Source organism: Salarias fasciatus, chromosome 19 (genome assembly GCF_902148845.1).
Source record: "Salarias fasciatus chromosome 19, fSalaFa1.1, whole genome shotgun sequence".
Lineage (NCBI taxonomy): Eukaryota > Metazoa > Chordata > Actinopteri > Blenniiformes > Blenniidae > Salarias > Salarias fasciatus.
This window is the reverse complement of record NC_043763.1, coordinates 19,318,891-19,340,965: the sequence shown is the minus strand read 5'-3', so window position 1 is coordinate 19,340,965 and position 22,075 is coordinate 19,318,891. Positions and strand designations below refer to the sequence as shown.

General features: G+C 42.9%; 1 protein-coding gene across 1 annotated transcript in view; it reads left to right on the top strand.

The window, feature by feature from the left end:
- The window catches only part of LOC115407160 (protein phosphatase 1 regulatory subunit 37-like), a 52,245-nt gene extending 32,569 nt beyond the window's left edge, over window positions 1-19,676 (top strand). The window contains exon 11 of the mRNA XM_030117523.1: window positions 19,548-19,676. Within this exon, the coding sequence (XP_029973383.1) occupies window positions 19,548-19,676 (129 nt within the window). The remainder of the gene's footprint in view (window positions 1-19,547) is intronic.
- The last annotated feature ends 2,399 nt before the right edge of the window (window positions 19,677-22,075 follow it).

Genomic DNA, 22,075 nt, shown 5'->3' with positions numbered 1-22,075 from the left:
GAGGTTGTTCTATTTCTGCTTAATGACCTCTCACCTACCACTGAGGAAAAGACGGAAGAAGGCATCATGAGTTTTGGCTACAGTCACACTCAAGGTCACAAGAAATTTATTGTGAAATGATTGAGAAATTATCTTAAAACTGTCACAGTCATTAGTGAAATGTCAAAATAACTTAGTCTTTTTTCCTGACTTTGGAAGACATTGCTGGGAATGAGAGCGGTTCGGAGGTGACATCTGAAACAAAATGCATGTGCTTGTGCGGGTCTATAGAGAGATCGCTGGGAGAGATGTACTGCACTGAGGGTTCCATTTGAGCACGGAGTCTTATTTTAGGAAAAGCATGAGACAAAGAGGTCTCTGGGTATGTTTATGGGCACCCTTCCTGTCACGGTCAGTCCCAGTAGGGTGGCTAGGTGACAGGACGGCCTGACCATGCATGTAGTCGGCACTCAGGTTTCGGCTCGCATCATGATGACACCGGCGCTCGGGGGAATAGAGTACGTAAGGCAGACAACAGCAACCAGGCAGAACAAACCTCCCAGCAACGCCTCAGAGGGCAGCAGGAAAGGGCTCCGAGCTGCCGGAGGAACCCGGGTTCACGCTGTTACCAAGATCAGTCAGCCACCTACTGGTACCGCGCCACACATTGCAGCACTCGCTGCAGAGTGCATGAAGAAAGAACTGTTGTTAACAGCTATTTACCCAAGAGAATGACCAGAGAATATCCCATTTTGATCAAGCAAATACATTTCACTCTTTCACAGTAACGTGGCCTGAGTAGCCTGCAAATCAGGGAAGGTGGTGTCAGTGTTGAATGGTGCATTCAGCTTTAAAAAACATCTGCCTCCATCCAGATGTCTGTTTAAAGGAAGGCCATTCAGTACGGAGAGACAATGCTAAACCCCAAACTGCATCCATCACAACATCATAGTTTTTCAGTACACAGCTTTCACCAACAGAAAACATTTGAATCCTGCATCAGGCAAGAATGGAAAACATTCATCTCCCAAAACTCCAGCAGCTGGGCTTCCAGCTTTCTGGATCTTGGAGGCTGTTGTTCCAATGAGCAGTCACTGGGACTGCCACTGCCAATATCCACTGCTGCGTCTTGTACGTGAGAAGACCTGACAAAGTAATACACAAGAATGTGACAACTCCAGCAGTCTTTCCCTTGTGCATTGCTTTCACTGTGTTCTTCCCACCATGCACCTTCCAGTCATCATTTTTTAAATGGATTATGTACAACCACCTGATTGCTGTGTTCAAGAAGCTGTAATGCAATTGTCACAAGTTGGCCCTGGTCAGACTTGCCAGGATTTTGACAATTTTACCAAGATGTCGGACAGGGACTTAAAAAAAGTCTTCTTTTGTTATCTAATGTATGTCGCCTGTGTTGCGGGGCCACTGTGGTCACATTATCAATGTTAATCTGTTCACCTGTACAAGGTTTTAATGGTTTGGCTGACCTCCTGATATTTCCAAAAGGGGTAAAACCGGATGAGTTTCTCCGACAGATGAAGGAGGGGGTCTGGAGTTGCTGAGGGGTAGTGGGGGGGCAATCCCCTGTCTCTCTGCAAACACAAAAACAACTGCAGCAACACACTCCTCGCTGCACTCCTGATGTATTTTCAGGCAAAAACAGGCATATTTGCCAGCTGTGTAATTTACTGCGGCTCTCATTTGCATATTAAAGCCTTAATTAGCCCCTCTGAGCGTGTGTGTGTGTGTGTGTGTGTGTGTGTGCGCGCGCTTGTCTGTTTGTGTGTGTGAGTTTGGGGTTGGGGGTTGGGGGTGTCGTGTAATCACTTCGATGTGCAGTAGGGGAAAGGGGGCGGTCGGGGGTGTGATGGGGTGAGGAGTGTCACCATTTTGAATGGATCTGAACAGAGGGCCAGTGGGGAATGGAGTCACAACAGGATCCTGCTTCCTGTAAACCGGCTGGTTCGGAGGTTGAGCTCCTTGATGAATAATATTTGACACGAATCATCGCACTTCTCCTTTCGTACTCAGAGATGTGACCTCCCACATCAAAGAAAAAAGAGGCGGTGCGTTCTACCTTCTGCGGGTGTGGAGATGATAGAAAGCTGTCAAGAAAGGAAGGTGGAACAAGAAAACACCACTCTTGGTCATGTGAAAGCGATAATTGTTACACTTACACTGCTTTTGCAAATCCCAAGCTATCACAAAGTGTTGATTTAAATCCTCCAGAAACACAGTTGCTTCTCAGTTTTTCTCCAGAAGTAACTTTCATGGTGTTTTTTGCTTGTTTTTGAAGAGATTCCATTGACGTATTCAAAATGAAGAAACTTTTCAGCATGGGAAAAAAAAGAAACTTTGGGTTGCTCGCACAGCAGTCTGTTGTTGGTTTACAGTGCTCACCAAATGATCCACAATTTTTAAAAATAAGGAAAGACATACAAAAGTGTTCAATAAAAAAATAAACAATGAAAGAGTTTTAGCAGCACACTGTAGCCAGTAAAAGAAACTAAATTTAAATTGTTTGTTGAGGAGACTCCTCCCTCACCCGGAAGCAGCTTCTTCGCAATCAAACAACAACGAATGCAGTCAGCAAGCAGAAGAGAATATCGGATTTTTTCACAGGCAATACTTCCAAAAAATCCAAATTGAATGTTCCCGAGGATGACAAAGGTAAAAACAACAACGCTGTGGCAGCTGAAACTGAAGTCACGTCAGCTAGCGGCTTAGCACAACCCGTCTCCTCAGAAGATCTATCCTTACTACCTGTCATGTCAGAGGTGGTGAGTTTTGGAGTATCGACCCACCTGACTGTTTTTTTTGCAACTTCAGCACCAAGGACAGCGCTTAAAACGGCAGTGATTTGCTGCTGTAAAAGTGTTTTTTGTTCTCGTCTGTTCTTGTCATATGTTGAATTGCTGCCGACCTCCTTATGGAGAGAAAATGTAATAAAATGTGAATTTATTAGAACTTCTTCATGTTTATTTGTGTGCATCATATGGCTTCCAGCCAGTAGCCTGAGTGGCGATGCGCTATGCAGCAGGGAAAAAAATGACGTCACTCCTTCATCCATTCAGTTCCCAGCCCCCTCTACTTAAAACACCTTCCCATGCGCCTGTACTGACCCAATGCTTCCAACGCCATTCAGATCAGACCAGACTGTGTTTGTGTCTGCAGGTATGGTCTCTGCAATGTTCTTTTGTCATACAGGTCATGGTTCATCAGGAACCATCAAGAAGCAACTGGAGCTTCTTAGGATTCTTCAAAATGCCTCTTTTCAAAGTGCTTCATCAGCGCTGGCTGACTACAGTCATTAATCCATAATGAGAATCGACACTGATTAAATGAAAGTATATTTTATGGTGAGAAAAAAACTGAGGTTTGAAAGAAAGGATTGAATCACTTCAATGTTTAACCAGAACAACTGATTTTGAGCCAAGAAAACTGACTAAATGCCACTTGTCCGCCATCTAAAGTGCAGTTCTCCGGCCCCTGTTTTGGCAGCTGAGCTCCCAAAGATTCACTCAGAAAATTCACACCTAATAGAAGCAGATTCGTCATTGCCTTATCTATTTCAGGGAAGCAGAGTTGATACTTGCTGACGAGCCAACAGGCTTCCACCAAGAAAAGTCAGAACTCCATCAAAGGTCAAATACCATTACTGAGTTCACATGTGGCTTTTTCTTACATGTTGTTGAAATGTGTTTCAGAGGTGTATCTTACTCTTCAGTAAATTCAACTAGAGAAGAATATAGTTTGTTTCTGATCAAGTGATGCCTTTTGACTCAAAATTGTGTCCTTTGAAAAACAGTTTTCAACGTTGTCCCTTAAGTAGACAAATTTCGCTCAAAAAGCATCATTCTGGATGTGTTGCTCTATTTACCAGCAGACATGAAAACCCACCACCAAAAACTTACTTCAGAGTCAGAGCAAAGTCACTTTTTAGAGAAATATTCATTGTCCATAAAGTATGTTTTGAAGTTTGTCTTGAAGTCAAACAGTCCAGGTATAAATAGCTTGCTCTATCAAAACTTTATTTCTTTGGCAGTTTTGCTAACACCCCACTCTGCTCAATTCAACTTTTCTGAAGATCCGCAAGGTCATTTTATGCAAAGAAAGCTTTTTACAGTGGTCATAGCCCAGTAAATCCACATTCCCTATTCAGACATACAAGACGCTCATTCAAACAACTCGGCATAATGACCAAAACATTGGAAGTTCTGCAATTGATATGGACCTTTTCTGCATAAGAGGGGGCATATGTATATAAGCCTCGCATAAGTGGGGGTATCGGATCGCATCGTCTTTCAACGGGCATGTCCTGAAGCGCCACGCTCAAACAGTCACCCATCAGCAGCTGGCAGCCTCTCATCTGACTACCATGAAGCCCCATGCGTGTCTATCTCTCTCGCTCCCTTCATCCACAAGCCACATCCCTTTCACTTTTGAATGGCGGGCTGACTGCAGAAATTGCCCCTGTCCACCATGCGCGCTGAATATTTAACTATGAATATGAAATATCTTGGCAAGACTTCAACCACCTTCAAAAGCGAAGAGCCGCTCCAACTCCCAGCATACACTCACCCTCCAAAATATCCCCTCCTCCTTTTTTTTTTTTTTTTTTTTTTGCCCTCATGAATCGATCATTCCATCCCTGTATGGAGGGATGTCAGGAGGAGAAGTGGTGAACGAGCTTCTCCGGTTGGGCACCAAAGTCAGCAGCTGAAGGCGAAACTCCAAAATCTGAGGCTCGGTGGGTGATAAGGTGAGACTCCTTCAACACGGCGCAGGTTTTTGGTGGAAAGAGGCGACTGACAGAGTGAGGGGAAAACACAACGGCTGAGGAGTTCTGCTTTGGCTGTTTGCCTTCTCTGGCTTCGCTCTCCTTTAAAGAGCCTCGCTCCATCCTCGCCGCAGACAAAGTTTCACCTCTCCTTCACCTGGGGGACAGCAGTGCCGACTGCGGATCAATACTGGCCTGCGGCTGAGCGGCACTCAACGTCTTCTGTCCCAGCTGACCAGAGGGAAGCAATTTGTTTATGGAGATTTAATTGAGTTAATGTTTAAAAGCAGGGCACTCACTGGATTTGAGAACTTCTCCTTATTAGCTCATTGGTTTTGTGTTTTGACCAACCACCTGCCCCCCCCTCGGCTTCTTATGGAAATAAAAGGGTGTAACCAGGTTTAAGCACGTTCAAGGCCACGGTCAACCACGCTATGTGTGCCCTGGGTCAGCAATCCTCACTTAGTGGATCTTTAGGAAGAGCAATGCTGTTATTGACAGCACCTGAAGCTGTGACTTTCACAAGTCTCAACCAGTCAGGAATTTTTCATTCAATCAAGTCTCTGCACCTTCGTCGGCTTCAGCATATTGTTTAAACAAAAGACTTTTGTTTTGTCCACTTCTTGAAGGTATAACCTAAATTACATGCATTCTGCATTTAATAGCTGTGAGATCCAAGGAGTGTAAGAAAAACCCCAAAAGCAGTTAAAATACAGTTTCTGGATGGAGAAGAAAGTGTGATGAGATTATTGTGAAGGACACTGTGATGGAAGTAATGTGCATGTCTCATGCTCCGCATGTTTTTCCTGGACTGCTCAATAAATTGAGGAAACATATGTATATGTCGTTTTAGTCAAAGGAGTCAAAAGCTTTTTTTAAAAACATAACGCCATGGTCTGTAAGTGTGCAGAAGATAAATCTTGTTGATTTAGATATCGGTAGTTTTGAGATGTTACAGAAATCCCAATATTTATCATGTAATCATTGGCTGTTGAAGCCAAAGCGTGGTCAGTATGTGGTCTGATGCGTTCAGATTGATGCATTGGACGCGTTGAAAGTCTAAATTTGCATTATTTGGTGGTCTATCCGGTTAAGTTGTATGTCAGTAAATCACCTCCTGTTCTCCATCTCCATCTTCCCTAACAGTACGGCGCTCCACTGTCTCACTGTCGCTGCTCTCTATCCGCCTCAACCCGACCACCAAAGTCTGGTCTGGGCACCATGGTGGGGAGGTAATTGGATTTGTTGTCACCTCCACTGGCTGGCAGGTCTGGCCTGTCTCCTCAGCTTAGTGATGAAGACATCACGGTGACAGGGACCCAGGGAGGGGATCAGCTGGCGTCCTGGACGCCACTAATAAAGCCATGGTCGTGCCATGGCCATGATGCCACGGCTGCAACCAGCTGTTACCTCTGCCACCTCTCCTCCGGTGCCAATTCCCATTCCACAGCTTGGGGAGTTGAGGGGGGTTAACGTGGTGGATGAAGAGTGGGCAGCCTTATTAAAACAGATGCCAGCCCCCCTTTGTGTCCGTCGGAGAGGTCAGAGAAAGCGTCCCCAAACGCCCCTCTGTGGTTATGGGCGATGCTGGCACGAGATGCCAGTGTCATGGCATCCCTGATGAGGCTCTATGTGGCGTCTTATTAAAAAAAAACAGAAGGCCCATCAAAGTTTGTACTTCAGGCTTGATTGCAGTTGACCCCCAGCTCACCTCACTGAGGGTCAGTGAGTCATGGTCTTTGTATAAACTGGTGAGAACTAGTGACATTTTTGGCTAAAATCATACCCTTAGTGTTTTTATTGTGTTTGAACACATCCATTAAAAATGTTCATAGTTGCTAGTAATTCCTAGTAAATCCTGAATACACCTGAATGAACATCCTTTGGCAGGAATAATGTGAATCTGAATCAGACCTCCGAAACATTTTGGAGAAATTTCAGACCTTGAGACACAGTCTCAGTCCTTCAAGAGTCTGGGATTATTCTCTGTGGTGATCAGTAATGAACGTGGGGCAGCGGAGCAGCCCCATGCCATGATGCGTCCTCCACCGTGGGGTGGCTGCTCTCATGATGACGATCTGTTCCTCACAACATATTGTTTTCATTAACACTGCAGCGCGTCAAAATTGCTATTTAGCAAACTTTTTAAAAAGCTGTTATTTGGCTTCTCTTTAATGTCGTCGACTTTTAAACAAAGGTGCCCGTGATCCGATGAGCCGCTCAGGCCTTTAGTTTTCACTCTGAGGCGTCTTCTTTACCCCACTGAGCCTTCTGTGTTGTTCTGCTGGAGTCAACTTAGCTGGGTGCGCACTTCTTGGACGAGTAGCCACAGCATCAAACAGTCTCCATCTGTGCACAGATTGTCTAATTATGGACTGGTAAATATCTAAGGTCTTCAAGACTGCTTTCTCGCTCTTTTCAGCCTTATGCACAGCAATAATTCCTAATTGAAGGTCTCCGTTTTGCTCATTAGCTGGTGCTTTCTGAACAGAAAGTTGCAACAGTTTTTTAGTAATAAGTCAAAGTAGCTCTGAACACGGCAAACAACTGGAGGAAAAGTACTGATTGAGCTGATGTTTGGCCTGATAGACAAAAACAAAATATCATGGTTAGTACTAACAGCAGTCCAATACAAACATTGGACATCTCGTCGAGTGGCAAGCGGCTCCAGTTTAGGCACATTGGCACCTTCAAAGACGGAAACCGAGAAACTGTCAACATCAACATCATCCAATTAAGGAAGTGGAATCACTCGCAGCCAAAACAACCACTTTTACCTGTGTTGATTTCTCCTCTCTTTGTAGAGGTTGGAGGGAACTTGTAAAAGCATGGAGATCAATTAAAGAGAGTTGGCATGGGAAAGCATGGCCGGGGGTCTCTGCGGTGGTCTCTTCAGATAATCAGCAGCCCAGGGCACTCCATAATCTCATGGAGGAGTGTTAGCTTTCACACGCCACTGCTAAAGAGAGGGATTAGAAGTCACACAGCCTGATAAATACCGGGTATGATGGAGGGAGCAGGGGGAGACGGAGCTGGAGGTAGATGGCTGTTCCGGTATGAGCGCTGATCTGCGGTGGTCTTTTTACAAAGTGGAGCATTACTTTCCTCCATGTCGCCCAAAACAACACTTGTTGCCTTTTACTGGTGTCGCTTGGTTGAGCGCTGATCTGTGCTGTTTGAACCGTCACACACTTCCCTCATTGACTTTCTGCTCATGTTTGCTGATGACCGCATTGTCTCAGGAGCTGTTATGTGTTTGACTGAAGTTCATAGACCTCTCTATGCTCTTCACTGCTCATTTGTGGATGGAAACAAAAAAAAAAGAAACAATAGTGCTTTATGTATTCACGTTTTTTCTTTAATCCTTCGGGTCTTGCAATTGGTTAAGATAAGGACAGGTGAGTAGAAATTACTCTGTTTTGAGCAGCTCATATGATCATGAGCTGGATGCCAGTAATATCCTCCTGGGTACATTTTCATCACTGTGTTTTTTATTTTGTGAAAAAAAATAAAGTTGTGTGCTCGTAATTCTGGTCTCGCCTTGGATCGTCAGTCCGTCAGAAAGTAGAAGCAGCCGTTCGAGTGAAACTCTCCAAACTCACCAAAACGCAACAATCAGAAGAGAAATAGAAAATGGAAACTCAAATACAAACAGATCATTAAGCTAATGCTCTGTTAATGTTCAGAGCTCTATTGAATCGATCTCTATAAGCTTTGGAGTTTTTCGGCAACTTTGTACATCAGATTTATTTTCAGGGGACGCCTGTTTATTTTTTTCTTCTTTCACTGCTAAACACCACAATTCAGTATCCTTTGTTGACCATCTCTTCACCTGCACAGGTGTCGGGCTGTTGATGGGTCAATGTTGTTTTCAGTCATCATCACTGCAGGACAGATCTCCTCTCCCCCTCACTAACTCAATTTGATTCTTCATCTTTTAAGCAGCTGTGTTGCACTGAAATCACCCCCGGTGTGGTAAAATACAGCCACAGCTCAAATATCTTCATACAACGCCCAAGTATTTTTTTTCTGTAATTTTATTTAAGCAATCAAATCTCTTTATTGTAGAATTCTTTTTCATATTTAAGGGCTTTTTTTTTTTTTTTTTTTTGGTATATTCTGTTCAGTTTTAGCTGCAATAATTCATGAAAATCTGAACAGTGTTTTCCCAGTTTTTTAACTGGAGGCCATAATTATCACAGTCTTAATCATTTTTAAAAATGTGTTTTATGAGTCTGGAACTAACTGATGAAAGAATTACATTTTCAGTTTTTATGTATTTCTTCTGAACGGCATTTTGCTCCACGTCACCGTAACATCCAGCTCACCTTTGCTTTACTCAATGCGGTGAATGGGAATAAAAGAGGTTTCCTTGTAAAGAGGGAAGCAGCAATAGAGGGTCAAATTCCATCATGTGCTTCTCAAATCTAGCAAAAGAGCCTTAAAACTGAATAAAAACTGAAAACAACATAAGAAAACATCTATTGTAATACGTGTGTGTGTGTGTGTGTGTGTGTCAGTATTAGTGGGGCACAGCTCTCACCTGCTTTGAAACCTGGAGGTGATTTGACGGCCTCCGTCCTTCTGCTACTTGCTTCATGATAAGAAATCAAAGTGCTGAATCAGTTTAAAATATTCAATCAGTTCCTCTATTTTTTTTTTAGGTTATTAAAATCACTGTTCCACAATGTTTAGTTAAACTGTTAAAAGCACAAAATAAGTGATTTGCAGGTTAATTTTGTTTGCTCCGAGATGGCAGTTTTTTGTTCAAATCTGTCCTTAATTTATCACTTTTTTCCAAATTCTCCAGACCTGCCAAGAAAATGTTACATCAGCCGCAGGTGTCTTTAAAACACCGAACTTCCTCCAGCATTTCCCGATTTCCAGAGTATTTCCATACGTACACTTGCTATTTTCAGCATCTCCGTGCATTCCTAGTCATGTTTAAAAAAAAAAAACTAGCAGTGTGTGGAGGGAAAAAAAAAGGGAGAGGTTGATGGTGTGAAGCCTCCACGCCGAACCTGAGCTGTCTCCGCCTGAGCTACGCAGCGTCAGGGGGAGGGAGCTGCAGCCGCCGCGAAGCTTCACAGCACAAACAGAGGACATATCAGCGGTGATCAATGTAATTTTCACTTGTCATAAAACGCAAAGGAGCTCGCCGTATCGCACAAACAAAGCAGGAAAGCCTTCAGTTCAGGGATCAGGTTTTAAATTAAGTGATTTTCAGTAACTGATTTGAAGCTTTATAACGTGTAACACACACAAGTGAGTGAAACAACAGGTGAAAGTGCAACAAAGGAAGAACAGAAAATAACACTACGGAGAAGTTGAGGTTTATAGACACACAAAGCAGCCTGTCAAAAGTGTGTAACCTCAAATATAACATTTTCTCTCTTCCCTAGAAGTGGGATTCATCCACACGGTGCCAGAGAGTTTTCTCCACCTTTAATTCAAACGCCAGTGGAGAGATGTGTTTTCAAATTACCTCTTCCCCATTAAAAATCGGCGCAATTATCAAATCACAATAATCATCTTAAATTGCCAAAATAAATCACAGAATCCATCCCAGCGTGCGTTATTAAAAGCTGCAGTGAAGCTGGACCACAATGCAAGTGTGTGTTGAAGCTGTGCAGAGCACAGCAGATACCTTAATAACTGTTGGAATGATTTCTGTATCTTTGTGTTTCTTTGCTGCGACATTTTATTTGAGTGTTATTAAAGTTTCAGGCGAAAATAAGCTGCAGATTGAGAGAATATTAACAAAACATTCATATCATGAAACTCAAACTTGTCACATCAATCTGACATGTAATCTAATTGTTTTACATTAATGTTTTTTTTCCTCTTAGAAATCACCCAGCAGGGTCAAACTGCATTTATATTTTTCTTCTTCTTCCACTTTTTTTTTTTTTTTTTTAAGGTGTCATTGTCAAAACTTCACAGTCAAACCTCTTAAATACAACAACATAGCTTTGTTTCTCAGTGAGGAACATGAAAACATATTCTTGCATCTCTTTCTCTCTCACACACACACACACACACAAACACACACTCTGTTTGCCAGCGATTCGATATACAACAGTGACATCTTGAGGTGGAGGGGTGGCATCCGGCAGACGGAGCAGGAGACGGGGAGAGAGGGAACAATGGGAGAGCGACTTAAAGTGACTCTCTGCATCTGTCTGCGAGACGCAACTGTGTGCAATTACTGCCATTTATAGGAGGAGGAAAGAGGCGCCTGTGAATTATCCTCAAAGAGCCTTCATTAACATTTACTCCACCTTTATTCCACCAAAATAGCAGAGATGCAGAGCGAGCAGCTTCCTGACGGGGCACGCTTCGCGCCGGGACATGGAGGCTTTGACCAAATGACCCCGTGAAACACTGCTGAAGTTGTTTCTGAAGCAGGAGGTGAAACCGCAGCGTCGACGCTTTTTAAAGCTGAACGTGAAATAAATTCACTGAAATATTGCTGTAAATATATATTTAGAGAGATTTAACAATTCGGTTTTAAGTTTTAGCTAAAGCTTCAGTACGTGTGTGCGTGTGTGTGTGTGTGTGTGTGTGTGTGTGTGTGTGTTTGTGTGTGTGTGTGTGTGTTCAGGTAGAACAAGTGTTGAAGCTGTGAGGTAAATATGAAATGTCTGTAAATGTACTTTCCAAAATCTAACTTCTGATTTCAGATAATTATGTCAATTTTATTACATTCTCTCTTTATTAATTTTTTTAAAGTTTTTATTGTTTCGTATGTTTTTTGCGGAACTGTTGTTCACCACTGACAGTTTCTTACAGCAATGTCTTATTTACTGTACATTAACTCCAAATTTCTTATATTTATTTCTCAATCATCCCATCCTACTGAAAAAAAAACACTCAAACAAAGGCAGCAAAAACGAGTAAATCTAAAACTTCTGCTTTAAACAGGTTAAAAGTCAAAGCGTCAGTGTTTTGGACGGAGGAGCTGAAGATCAGATCTGCCTCCTTGTTTCTGTTTTTACTTTCCACACTTCATTCAGACACCGCCGTGACATTTAGAAGAAGTAACCACTTTATGCTGAGTTAACAACACACACTGTCATTTCGAAATTATTGTAACTGCAAATGTTCTTTATCAGGTGGATAAAAGAATATTACAATATATGCACCATGCATGTATAAATAGTTGCTACAATTAAATAAATGAATGAATACACACAACACTTGCTAGTAACACAAATAATGTCAAATACTCCATTTGATTTTAATACACTAAAATCATTGTTTTTTTCCTTCTACAAGGTCATAAAGAGGCATGATTTTATTTTAAATTCTGTAAATACGTCAGAAATTATTTGGAGCTTGACTGAATCATATTAATTTTCCAGTCTGCTGTAACTGAAGCATCTTCATGATGTCTGATGTACTCCAAACTGCTGAGTTCAAACACAGCATCAGAATAACCCTCTCACCACGACACCCACATGCATCCATTCATAAACGTGTCAGTTTTCATTCATGTCATTTGTTCGCTTGGAAAGTAAAAGATATGGCCTCTTTTTTAAAAACTTGTTTATAAATATCAACATTTTTCATCAGTGGAATTCTGAATGACTTCCATTAATGTTCACTGAAGAAGTTAAAAATATATTAAAATAAATGGTATTTTTGACTATCTACTGTATTATATACACACACAGATTGCTACTTGTGACAAAAAAGAAAAACTGCCCTGCAAAACTTTGTTTTTCATGTAGACTTCCTTTGTATTTAATGTGCAAGAACAGAGCCGTCATCTGCATAAAGAAAAATTAATAATCACCATAATATCCTAGTTTTAGTCTAGCAGTCAGGCGAGGGTCAAATTTTTGGAAAAGATAAGAATTTTTTGTTCTAATTTGAGCAGCCCTTTTCCGTGTATGTGTGTGTGTGTTGCAAGGAAACGCTGAGCTAGGGAGGAAATTCGTAACTTAACACACACCTCCAAATTTAAAGCAGTGGCGTTGTTGATCAGCCTCAACAATATGACTTAAAAAAAAAAAAAAAAAAAAAAGAAGAAGACACAATACGCCACTCGCATAATACTTGAAACTGGCATGTGAGACGTCATTTACATATATTAGCATATAAAGTAATTGGCACAGATGCCAAGGAAGCAGCCGCAAACAGATTAATTGTCATCGAGCAGTCGTGGTGACATAGTTAAAAATGAGCTCCTTTTAAGGCACCAATTATCAGAGAATTTCCAAAGTAACCTTTTTTCATAAGCGATCCCCCCCCAACACACACACACACACACACACTGCACCCCCCGGACACAAACACAGTTCCTCACACACACAGACACAGCAAAGGACAGACGCATATTATGCATAGTATCAGCATCCTAAATGTATAAATATTGTAAATAGCTGTCTGTCGTCTTTCAAGTTGTGCCTTTGAAATGAGCCGGCGCCGCATCCCGTTTGTGAAAACGAGCACATGTGCCTTTTGTTTGGCTCCAGACGAGAACAAACGACGGCTTCTCACACGTGCTTATTGTGAGAATCCGTAATGAATTTTCACAGATAGAAATAAGACCGTCTCTGCTGGGGCTTCCATATGCTCTTTCCCTCTTCTGTTTTCACATTCTAATGCCGGCGCTCAAGCAGCACAGGTATTGTTACACTCTGCGTGTGTGTGTGTGTGTGTGTGTGTGTCTCAACTCTGTGCATCTTTCATAGATTTTGGTGTGAAACATCTCTCTGAGTTTTATCAGTGGTGTCGTGACCTTGCTGACCCCCCCCCCCCCCCCCCCCCCTCTCTGTGTGTGTGTGTTTGTGTGTGTGTTTACGGTGTGTTTCGTTCCTTTCCCCCTCTCCTCCTCTCCTTCCTTCCCTGCTAATAATAACTGCTCAGCGGCTCCATTTGTGAGGGTGTCTCCCTAAATGCGCCGCTAACAAATGAGCATGTTTAAGCCCCCACCTGCACCTCGGAGAGCTTTAAACGCCTGTTCCCAGCAGCCACCGTGCAGCCATCTTAACGAATGTTGAAATGGCAGAGAGGAGGGAGGAGAGAGAGAGGCAGAGAGAGGGAGAGAGAGAGGGAGAGGGGAAAAGAGGTGCCGTGAAAAAAGGCCTCATGTTTCCGTGAGCATTTTCTCCATCAGTGTTATAACAATCCAGTTTTACGTTTTTTCTGTCATTTAGTATTTCATCATTTTGTAGTTGCATTTTACCATTTTTATAATATTATATTTTGCTCTTCTGGTTTTGTTTTTTTTCACTTTATAAATCACAACAAATCATATTATTACCAGATGCAGAATATCAGGAACACCAGTCAATATAATGCAGCAACACTGCAAACTACTTCTCAAAAATAAATACTAAAACCTGCTGATTTCCAGTAGTGAACTCTGTCAAGGCCACATTTATGGCTGATGCATCAGTTCAATACAAAACTTTATACATAAAGCGGGATCTTAGTAGTCAGTTGTCTTATATTTCCAAACCTTCCATTGTTTTCATTTATTTCTTGGTTGTTGTAACCTCAGGCGATGGTGGCATGGTGGAACAGTGGTTTGTTTACACAGAGTTCAGGACCTTTCAGTGAGGAGTTTACATCAACCTGAGCGTGTGGTTTTTCGCTCTATCCAAAACCAACATGGATGGATGGATGGATGGGTAAAAAAGATTTTAAAGGGGCTTTATGTAGAATTTCAGATCGGTCAGATGGAGGTTCAGTGTGGTAAATTGAATCAGATCTTCAAGAGACTCATCTTATTTGAGTTGAAACATGTACAAACAGCATATCATAAAAATTGTCTTTGATATGAGATCAAGATTTTGTTTTTGTACCATTGAAGCTCATAGTTTGAGTCAATAGTTCACTTTGTCCAGAACTTAGCGTCCCGGCGCACCCAGTCTACGAGTGACTGACGGTAAAATGGCATTTCCACGAATCACAAGACTTCATCACGAGATCTGCTGCTGTTTCTTCCAGCTGTTATTGCTTAATCAGAAACAGAGCAAACTATCTGAACAGGTGTGGACGGTGTGAGAACAATCCGTGTACTCGCCATACGATATTGACGTGTTTGTCTGTGGACAACCTATAGAACTTAAAATGGACAGACGCCTTTAGGAGGAAGATGACTGGATCTTGTCTTATCTGGATAAAGGAGTCAAAACTCACATGAGGAGAAACACGTGCTTCATCTGTGGGCTTAAAATGTTTTTTTATGTGAATTTCAGGAAAAGGTTAGAATGAGGGTCAAGTCAGGGTCAAGGTTCAGGACGACCTCTTAACAGGTTTAGTTTGGCACTGAGCTGTCATGAAGGCAACGCTGTAGAGGTTTGTGTGTGTGTGTGTGTGGCTGTCTTGTGTAGTGTTTGCAGAGCAGTGCTGAAATTGTTCAGTTATACGGAGCTCGAGTGTCTTTGCATTTCTACACACACAAAACAATGCGCGGTTGTGTGTGTGTGTGTGCGTGTGTTGGTGCTTGCGAGCGCTCCCATGTGTGTTTATACTCCTTAATGACTTTCTAATTCAGGGCCAGCAGGAACCTGCCTTTATCTCTATTAGTTTTAGTAGCCGGGCAAACAAAGAGAGTCTGTGGCCGTGGCACCGAGCCAGAGGAAGACTCAGCCGTAAAAGCACTTGTCCATCTGTGTCTCTTCCTCCTCCTCCTCCTCCTCCCCCCACTCCTATCCCTCCTCTTTGGGTGTGAAGTGCTCGCCTCCTCCGTTTCGGTAAGAGAGAGAGAGAGAAAAACATTTTGTTTCCTCGCTCAGCGGTCCGCTTACTCAATCTCGCTGTATTGATCGTTCCACTCACTGATCAAGTGCAAAAAAATACGGCATGAACTCCGGCGCTCCGGCGCAATGGTGAAACCGCCAGATTAGTTTTGTTCTGCTGAAAGTCTGCAGCTACTACACACTTAGAAATCAAATGATGGTATTTAAACTGAAAGGGTGTGCACAGGTTCAACTGACGTATGGAAAGGAGGTCTTACTTTTATATCATTTGCATTTAACTCATTTCAGTCTCGCGATGTAACGTCCCGTTGCAGGGTGCAAGAAATACAAGCTTGAGCAGCGAAGTTCCAGTCAGAAACTAAGAAGGACATAGAATTGCACACACAGTCTCTGGTATGTAAACTTGTGGTCAACAACTCGTTCTTAAATAATGGTCACTTTATTTTAAAGGGAGAAATAGATGATCTGTTTTTAAAGTTGCACCTGAAATACACCTGTGACGACAAAGTTATGGTGAGATAAAACCTCAGAACCATCACCGCACTTCATATGCATGTCCTGCTATTACAGTAGCATCAGCTAGTCTGACCAGAGGACAGCCTGGATGCTACAGCGGTGCTGCACTGCCACCCAATGAAAACAAGCAGCACTGCAGGACTTTTATGCGCCGTTTCTTTATACAATAGTCATCAAAACAAGAGCTAAACTAACAGGAAGCTTCCAGCGTCGTCTGAAACAACTGGCCACAGTCTTCTGTGTCTTCGTCATCCTTGGAGTTTCAGGTGCCAGTCAGACGTGAAAACATCCTGCTGAACAGCTGGTTAATCTCGAATGACTCCACACACTGCTGGAGCCGAACCAAAAGGATCCTTCCCACATTCAGGAATGGCAGGAAAATAATTTGTTGACGCAGCACTTTCAGATTTTTTTTTTTTCTTCTCCTCATCTGGCTGGCTCAGATTTAATGTTTTGTATGTGGGACAAACAGAAATCACACATTATGAGTGGCTCACTTTGTGTGTGTGTGTGTGTGTGTGTTTCAGCGGCAGCGGTTACCCACTGGTGTTTACCTGTGTGCGTGTGTGTGTCCTGGCTGCGGTGTGTGTCAGACAGTGTGTTCACAGATGCCCACCAGCATGCTGTGAGGGTGAAAGTGTGTCCCGCCGCCTCCTCTGACCCCTTCGGTCTCCGGGTACAGCCGGCGCTGGCTTCCGTCCCCCGCTCCCACCAGAAGGCGGGAGCTGCGAACCCTGACCCCCATCCGCGCACACATACACACACACAAACACACACACACGCAGAGAAATCCCTTCCACCAGCAGAAGGTTGCATTTCTGTTCTCCACATGCCCGCCTCTCACCCATCCAGCCCCCCCACCACCACCACCCTCCTCCCTACATCCTTCTCCTCCACCACCTCACCTACCCCGTGTGTTGGCAAAGGCATCTGGGTGTGTGTGTGCGTGTGCGTGTGTGTGTCAGGCAGGCTGCTGCGTGGTGAGCATGCCCTCTGTCATTCACGCAGTGCAGCCCTGTCCAACTGTCACTTCCTGACAGGCCGATAATCAATCTCTTTATTAACTGCTCTGCTGCAGACCGCCGCCGCGGAAGGGGGGAGGCAGGAGGGGGGTGAGGCGGAGAGAAAACGGGAGGAAGGGAGGGGAAAATAAGAGTGGCAGGAGAGGCAGGCAAATGCTAAAAGACGTGGAGAGTTTTGGTTTGTTCGTTTGTTTCATGAAAAGTGGTTTACACAAAAAGTGTTTTCCCTAAACTTGTAGGTTATTATGCATCAACCTGAAAACAGTGAAGTTGATATACTCGTGACTCTGCACTACAGCTTTCCTGTATTTTCTATTAATTCATCTGTTTCTACATTATTTCTTTCAAAGGTTAAAAAGCAGGACTTCAGCCACAGAACTCAAACAATACCTGAACAGCTGCAAACTCTCAGAGCAGCAGGAAGGCGACCGACTCAAAGGCTTCAAATCCTGAAGCAGAACATCTCACAACCGAAAAGATTATAACCTGAAAATAAAGATTACAACCGATCACTGCAGCTTGGTTCTTTACAGTGAAGTAATGCATCTTGGAGAGTAACAGCTATAAACTTTTGGAACAAACAAGCATGTTACACGTTGTCTTTACCTCCATTCATCTCGATCTCGTCGAATTCTTGCTAAATCTGTGAAATGTATTTGTCACAACTGTTTGACAAAGCATCACAGCTCTAAATAATGTATGCGGGAGGCGGTAACTGCAGTCAAAACACCTAATTAGCACTTCAAATGCTCGAAGCTTCTGGGATGCGACGGCGCCGTAACTGGAGGTCAGGTCTGGCCAGGTAAACTGCTGAGGAGCAACGCTGCGTTCAAGTTGTCTCCAGACTCGCGACTCTAAGGACGTCTCTTCCTGTTCCACACAGAAAAATGGACGTTGCATAGTAATCCCTTCACATGATCGCCTCAACTTTATTTATATGTAATACTGCACACAGCTGCATTAAAACCCTCAAAGTTGTCTCAGTTCAAATATCTCTTTGACAACTTTGACTTCTCATCTGTGAAAACTATTTGGAAATGGACAAGACGTGCAGCATTACAGACAAAATAAGTAACTGAAAATATACTGTCAGCAAAAAAAGCAACAGACATGGGAAAATTTTACCAAAAGTATTGTGCTTCTCACTGAGGTAAACATGAATCCAAACATGATTATAGCACAACGACGTTCAGAAATCACAATGTAAAAAAGTATATTTGGCCATTACCATTTATATATACATCTGTAGTTTAGAGCTAAAGATTTCTTCAGGTATGATTTTTTTTTTCATCAAGAAAATCTTGTCAGTTTTACACATGCTAGTAATTCCAGCAATACATACAGAAAACTCAATGAAATCAGATTTTTTTATTCGACAAGATGATTCGACTAAAACCTATGTAGATAAACATGATCACAAATTTATGATTTGCAGTACTGATTGTAATTTTTCAGAGTGGTAAATACAAACATTCATGTTCAGATAGTCAAGGATGTTTCTAAAAAAAAAATCCTCCTGAACGACAGTTGTTCCCAAATAATTGTACTAATTGTCCTCGTGTGTATGCGTGTATCATTCAAACACATTTGCAAAGAATCACCGGATTGTTCAGTGAGTTGTTGAGAATTGAGCCAAAGCAAACAAGAAAACTGGAACAAAGGATCCTGTAACCACCTTCAGAGAGTTCTAAAATTGGCAGGCATGATTCCCCCTCTTGAAGCTGGATTGATGAGGGTTTATTGGTTCCTTCGGCCTCCATTGTGTCCTCTTGTTGTGACGGCTTTATTTCATGGAAGTCGCTTTTATGTCTTTCAGACTAAACTTCTTGCTGGTGTCTTTGGTTCAGATAAAAAAAAAGATGTGAATACCCGATTCTGTAACAGAATAATGTTCATCCATCCGTCTCAGCTGACTTTGGGCATCAGCCCAAGACATGTTAGCATCCATCGCTCATTAGCATGCTTCCTTTCATTCATTTTCTCTAAGCCAGCCTGATTAAAGACAAACATGGTGATTTCAAAATCTGAGCCGCCGCCATCTGATATCTACGTATGAGAATGTCCTCACTAAGTCCTCACGAACTTTAACCAATCAAAGGTCAAAATTCAAGAATCGTGTTGGTCTTGACGCTGTATTCCATTTCTGTGTTATAAAGAAAAGACAAAGTCGTGAGAGATGACGGGGTGGGGTAGGTGGGGCTTGTCATGCTGCCTTTGCTGCTGTTGGTTCTTGAGACGCTGGGCTTTCCTGACAGCATCACACCCGTCCTCACGGTGATAATTTATGAGGTGGGAAAGTGGCTTGGCGATTGTGACGATCAACAGCCAGACAGGAAGGAGGAACGCTGCTCTGTGCTTTCATTTTTTTCACCTCAGGATTTTTTAATTGTTTTTTTTTTTTTTTTTTTTTAGATTTTGAGTTAACTTCTTTACATTTTCCTCTTTTAAAAAACATTACAACAAAGTTTTGCAATAATTCACATAGGCATGGACTCGTGTTGCTGAACTAGTTGTGTTCTTGTGTTTGACCAACAGGACGAGTTTTTAAAGGAGACTCACACCAGGCTGCAGACCGAGATCGCCCAGCGCTGCCTTGCCAACGCGAATCGTTTCGACCTCACATCGGGAAACGCCGAAAACTCGAGCGACAAGGACCTTCAGTGAGCTGAAACGCCGCACGAAACACACCCAAGCCTCAGCTGACCTCTGCCAGGATCCACATGCTAACATTCACCTTTTTTTTTTGGCCCAGTGTCTCTCAACCCAGCCATGAATACTCATCTAATCTTACTCATAATCCTCAAAAAATATATTTATAGAACAGCTGAACGATTTTAATTTTGAGAACCTGCTTTGTATCCCCATAAGGAGGGCATCTCTTCATAATGTGAACAGATTTCGATCCCTACAATAGCAAATAAATGCCCATACACAAATGCACAAATGCACAAACACACACACACACACACACACACACAAAAATGGCTCCCTTGTACAAATCAACATGAGAAAGCAGGCATGGTTCAGTCAGAGAGTCGCCATGTCCCAGTGTCCCCAGTCTAAACAGCTGACTAGCAGATATATGTGAATAATAATTCCATTGCAAATAATGATAACCATAAAACTCCAAATCCAGGTAATAAAAGCAGAGTAGAGCTCCCTAATGGAACGCCGGCCTCCCTGCTGCTTCCAGTCTAATGTTCCCGACGAGCTGCTCGCCACTTTCCATAAAGCAATTTTGCAAGCCCACTTCAAACGTGAATCACCTAGAAATGAGAACGGCGCCCGCAAACCGCCAGCCCGGCCCATCTGTCTGAACTCCTCCACCGTCCGTACCCCCTCTCCGCGCTACACGGGCCGCAAATCCCTGTTTGCTTGCGCTCCCTCGTCGCTCAGTGTTCCCAGTGATGCATTGTGGGACACTTCTCAGAGTGTGTGCGCGTATGAACGAGCGTAGCATCGCCGCTCTAAAAGAGGTAGCCGCTATTAGCTCAACCAAAAGGTACAAATTAAAAGGAAAACAAAGCTGATACTCTTGTAAAACAAGTTTTCTGTTTGGATGTCGTCACTTCGGGGTCATCTGATCCAGGGCGGACCCTCTTGATAAAAAGGCAAACTTTGTCCGTCTAGTCTTTCGAGCTCTCTGCCGACTGAGCAGCTGACGACCACATGGCCAGCAATCTGCTGTAGCCTAGTAGCTTTTTTTTTGTTTTGTTTTTTTTCTTTCCCCATTTTACTTCGCATGCATTCACACTACATTCACACTTACTCTCCGTCTCCGCTGTCTGTGGACGGATACGGTCCGTGTTCACGTGTTGGATTATGCTGAGAAAAACGACAAAAAAAAATACCCCTAAAAGTTATTTTGGATTCCTTTTTATTCTCGTTTATGGGTTGGAAACATTTGTCACTGACCTAACAGTTCAACAAAAGCATTTTTTATTAACTTGTTTGAAAGCAAAGAAGAAGGACACGGACTTTACTGGCCAAGTTGTCAAGAACTGTACTCATATTCCTCTAACGGCACAAATCACTGAATTCAAAGATGAATGAAAGAAAATTGAAAATAAGAGTGAAAAATCCTATTTACAGAGAAAGTTTTGAGCTTAATTTTGAAAGTAAAGACAGCTATCACCTCCTGAACTGAAACTGAGACGTGGTTCCACACCAGACTATTCACACCTGGTCTCTTCTTTCTGTTGAGCCATTTTGCTGGTGCCGTGCGTATTTCCCCATCACGAGAATAGTTTCACCAGGCCTAAGGTGTTTGCCAACATTTTGCAACTTTTCATGTACGTTTAGACATTAACACATCTTCCATGTTCATAAAGTGGCTTGCGTTCTCTCTTTGCATGCATAGGGCCTATTAGCTGCTCGCTGTCGGTGCTGTGAACTCTAAACAGGTACTGCCGAGCGCTGATAATGTTATTCTGAGAGCTTGGGAATGTTGTGAGGTGTGAGTTCGCTGCTGGAGCCCCTGACGATCGATGCTCTTTTCCCCGCTTCAAAGGCTGCGAGACAACAGCATTAAGTGCACACTGGGCTCCTTTGCCTCAGAGCGTCCGCTGCTGGATGGACAAGGCCTCGTTTCAGGCCCAGTGCATGTTCATATAAATGAAACTAGAGTTGGACATTTGAATAAAATCAGTGTCAGTGACTCATTGATAAATCCTTTTATCTTTCAAAAAAAATAAATATTTTGATCAAATAAAATTTCAGTTCTCGCCCATGTTTATTATTGACTAAACTGAATATTTTCCACTTGCAAATTTCAAACAAAAGAAAGGGAAAAAAAAGCTGGGCGCTTGTGGGATAAGCTGGTCTCCTCTGCTGTGCTGGATGGAAGAGCCAAAGCGCAGCCGGTGCCCCCTTCTCTCCCAGAATGCATCACGAGATCGGGTGATTGACAAATGAGATCAGACGAGTGGATTCAGCAGGACAGACTTCGCTCGTCCCTTTGTGGAATCACATTCACACCTGGACTCACAAAGTTCCCCAGATGACAGAGCGCTGCCCCATCATACAGCGGCATTTTTATTTATTTAATCTACTTATTAATTTCT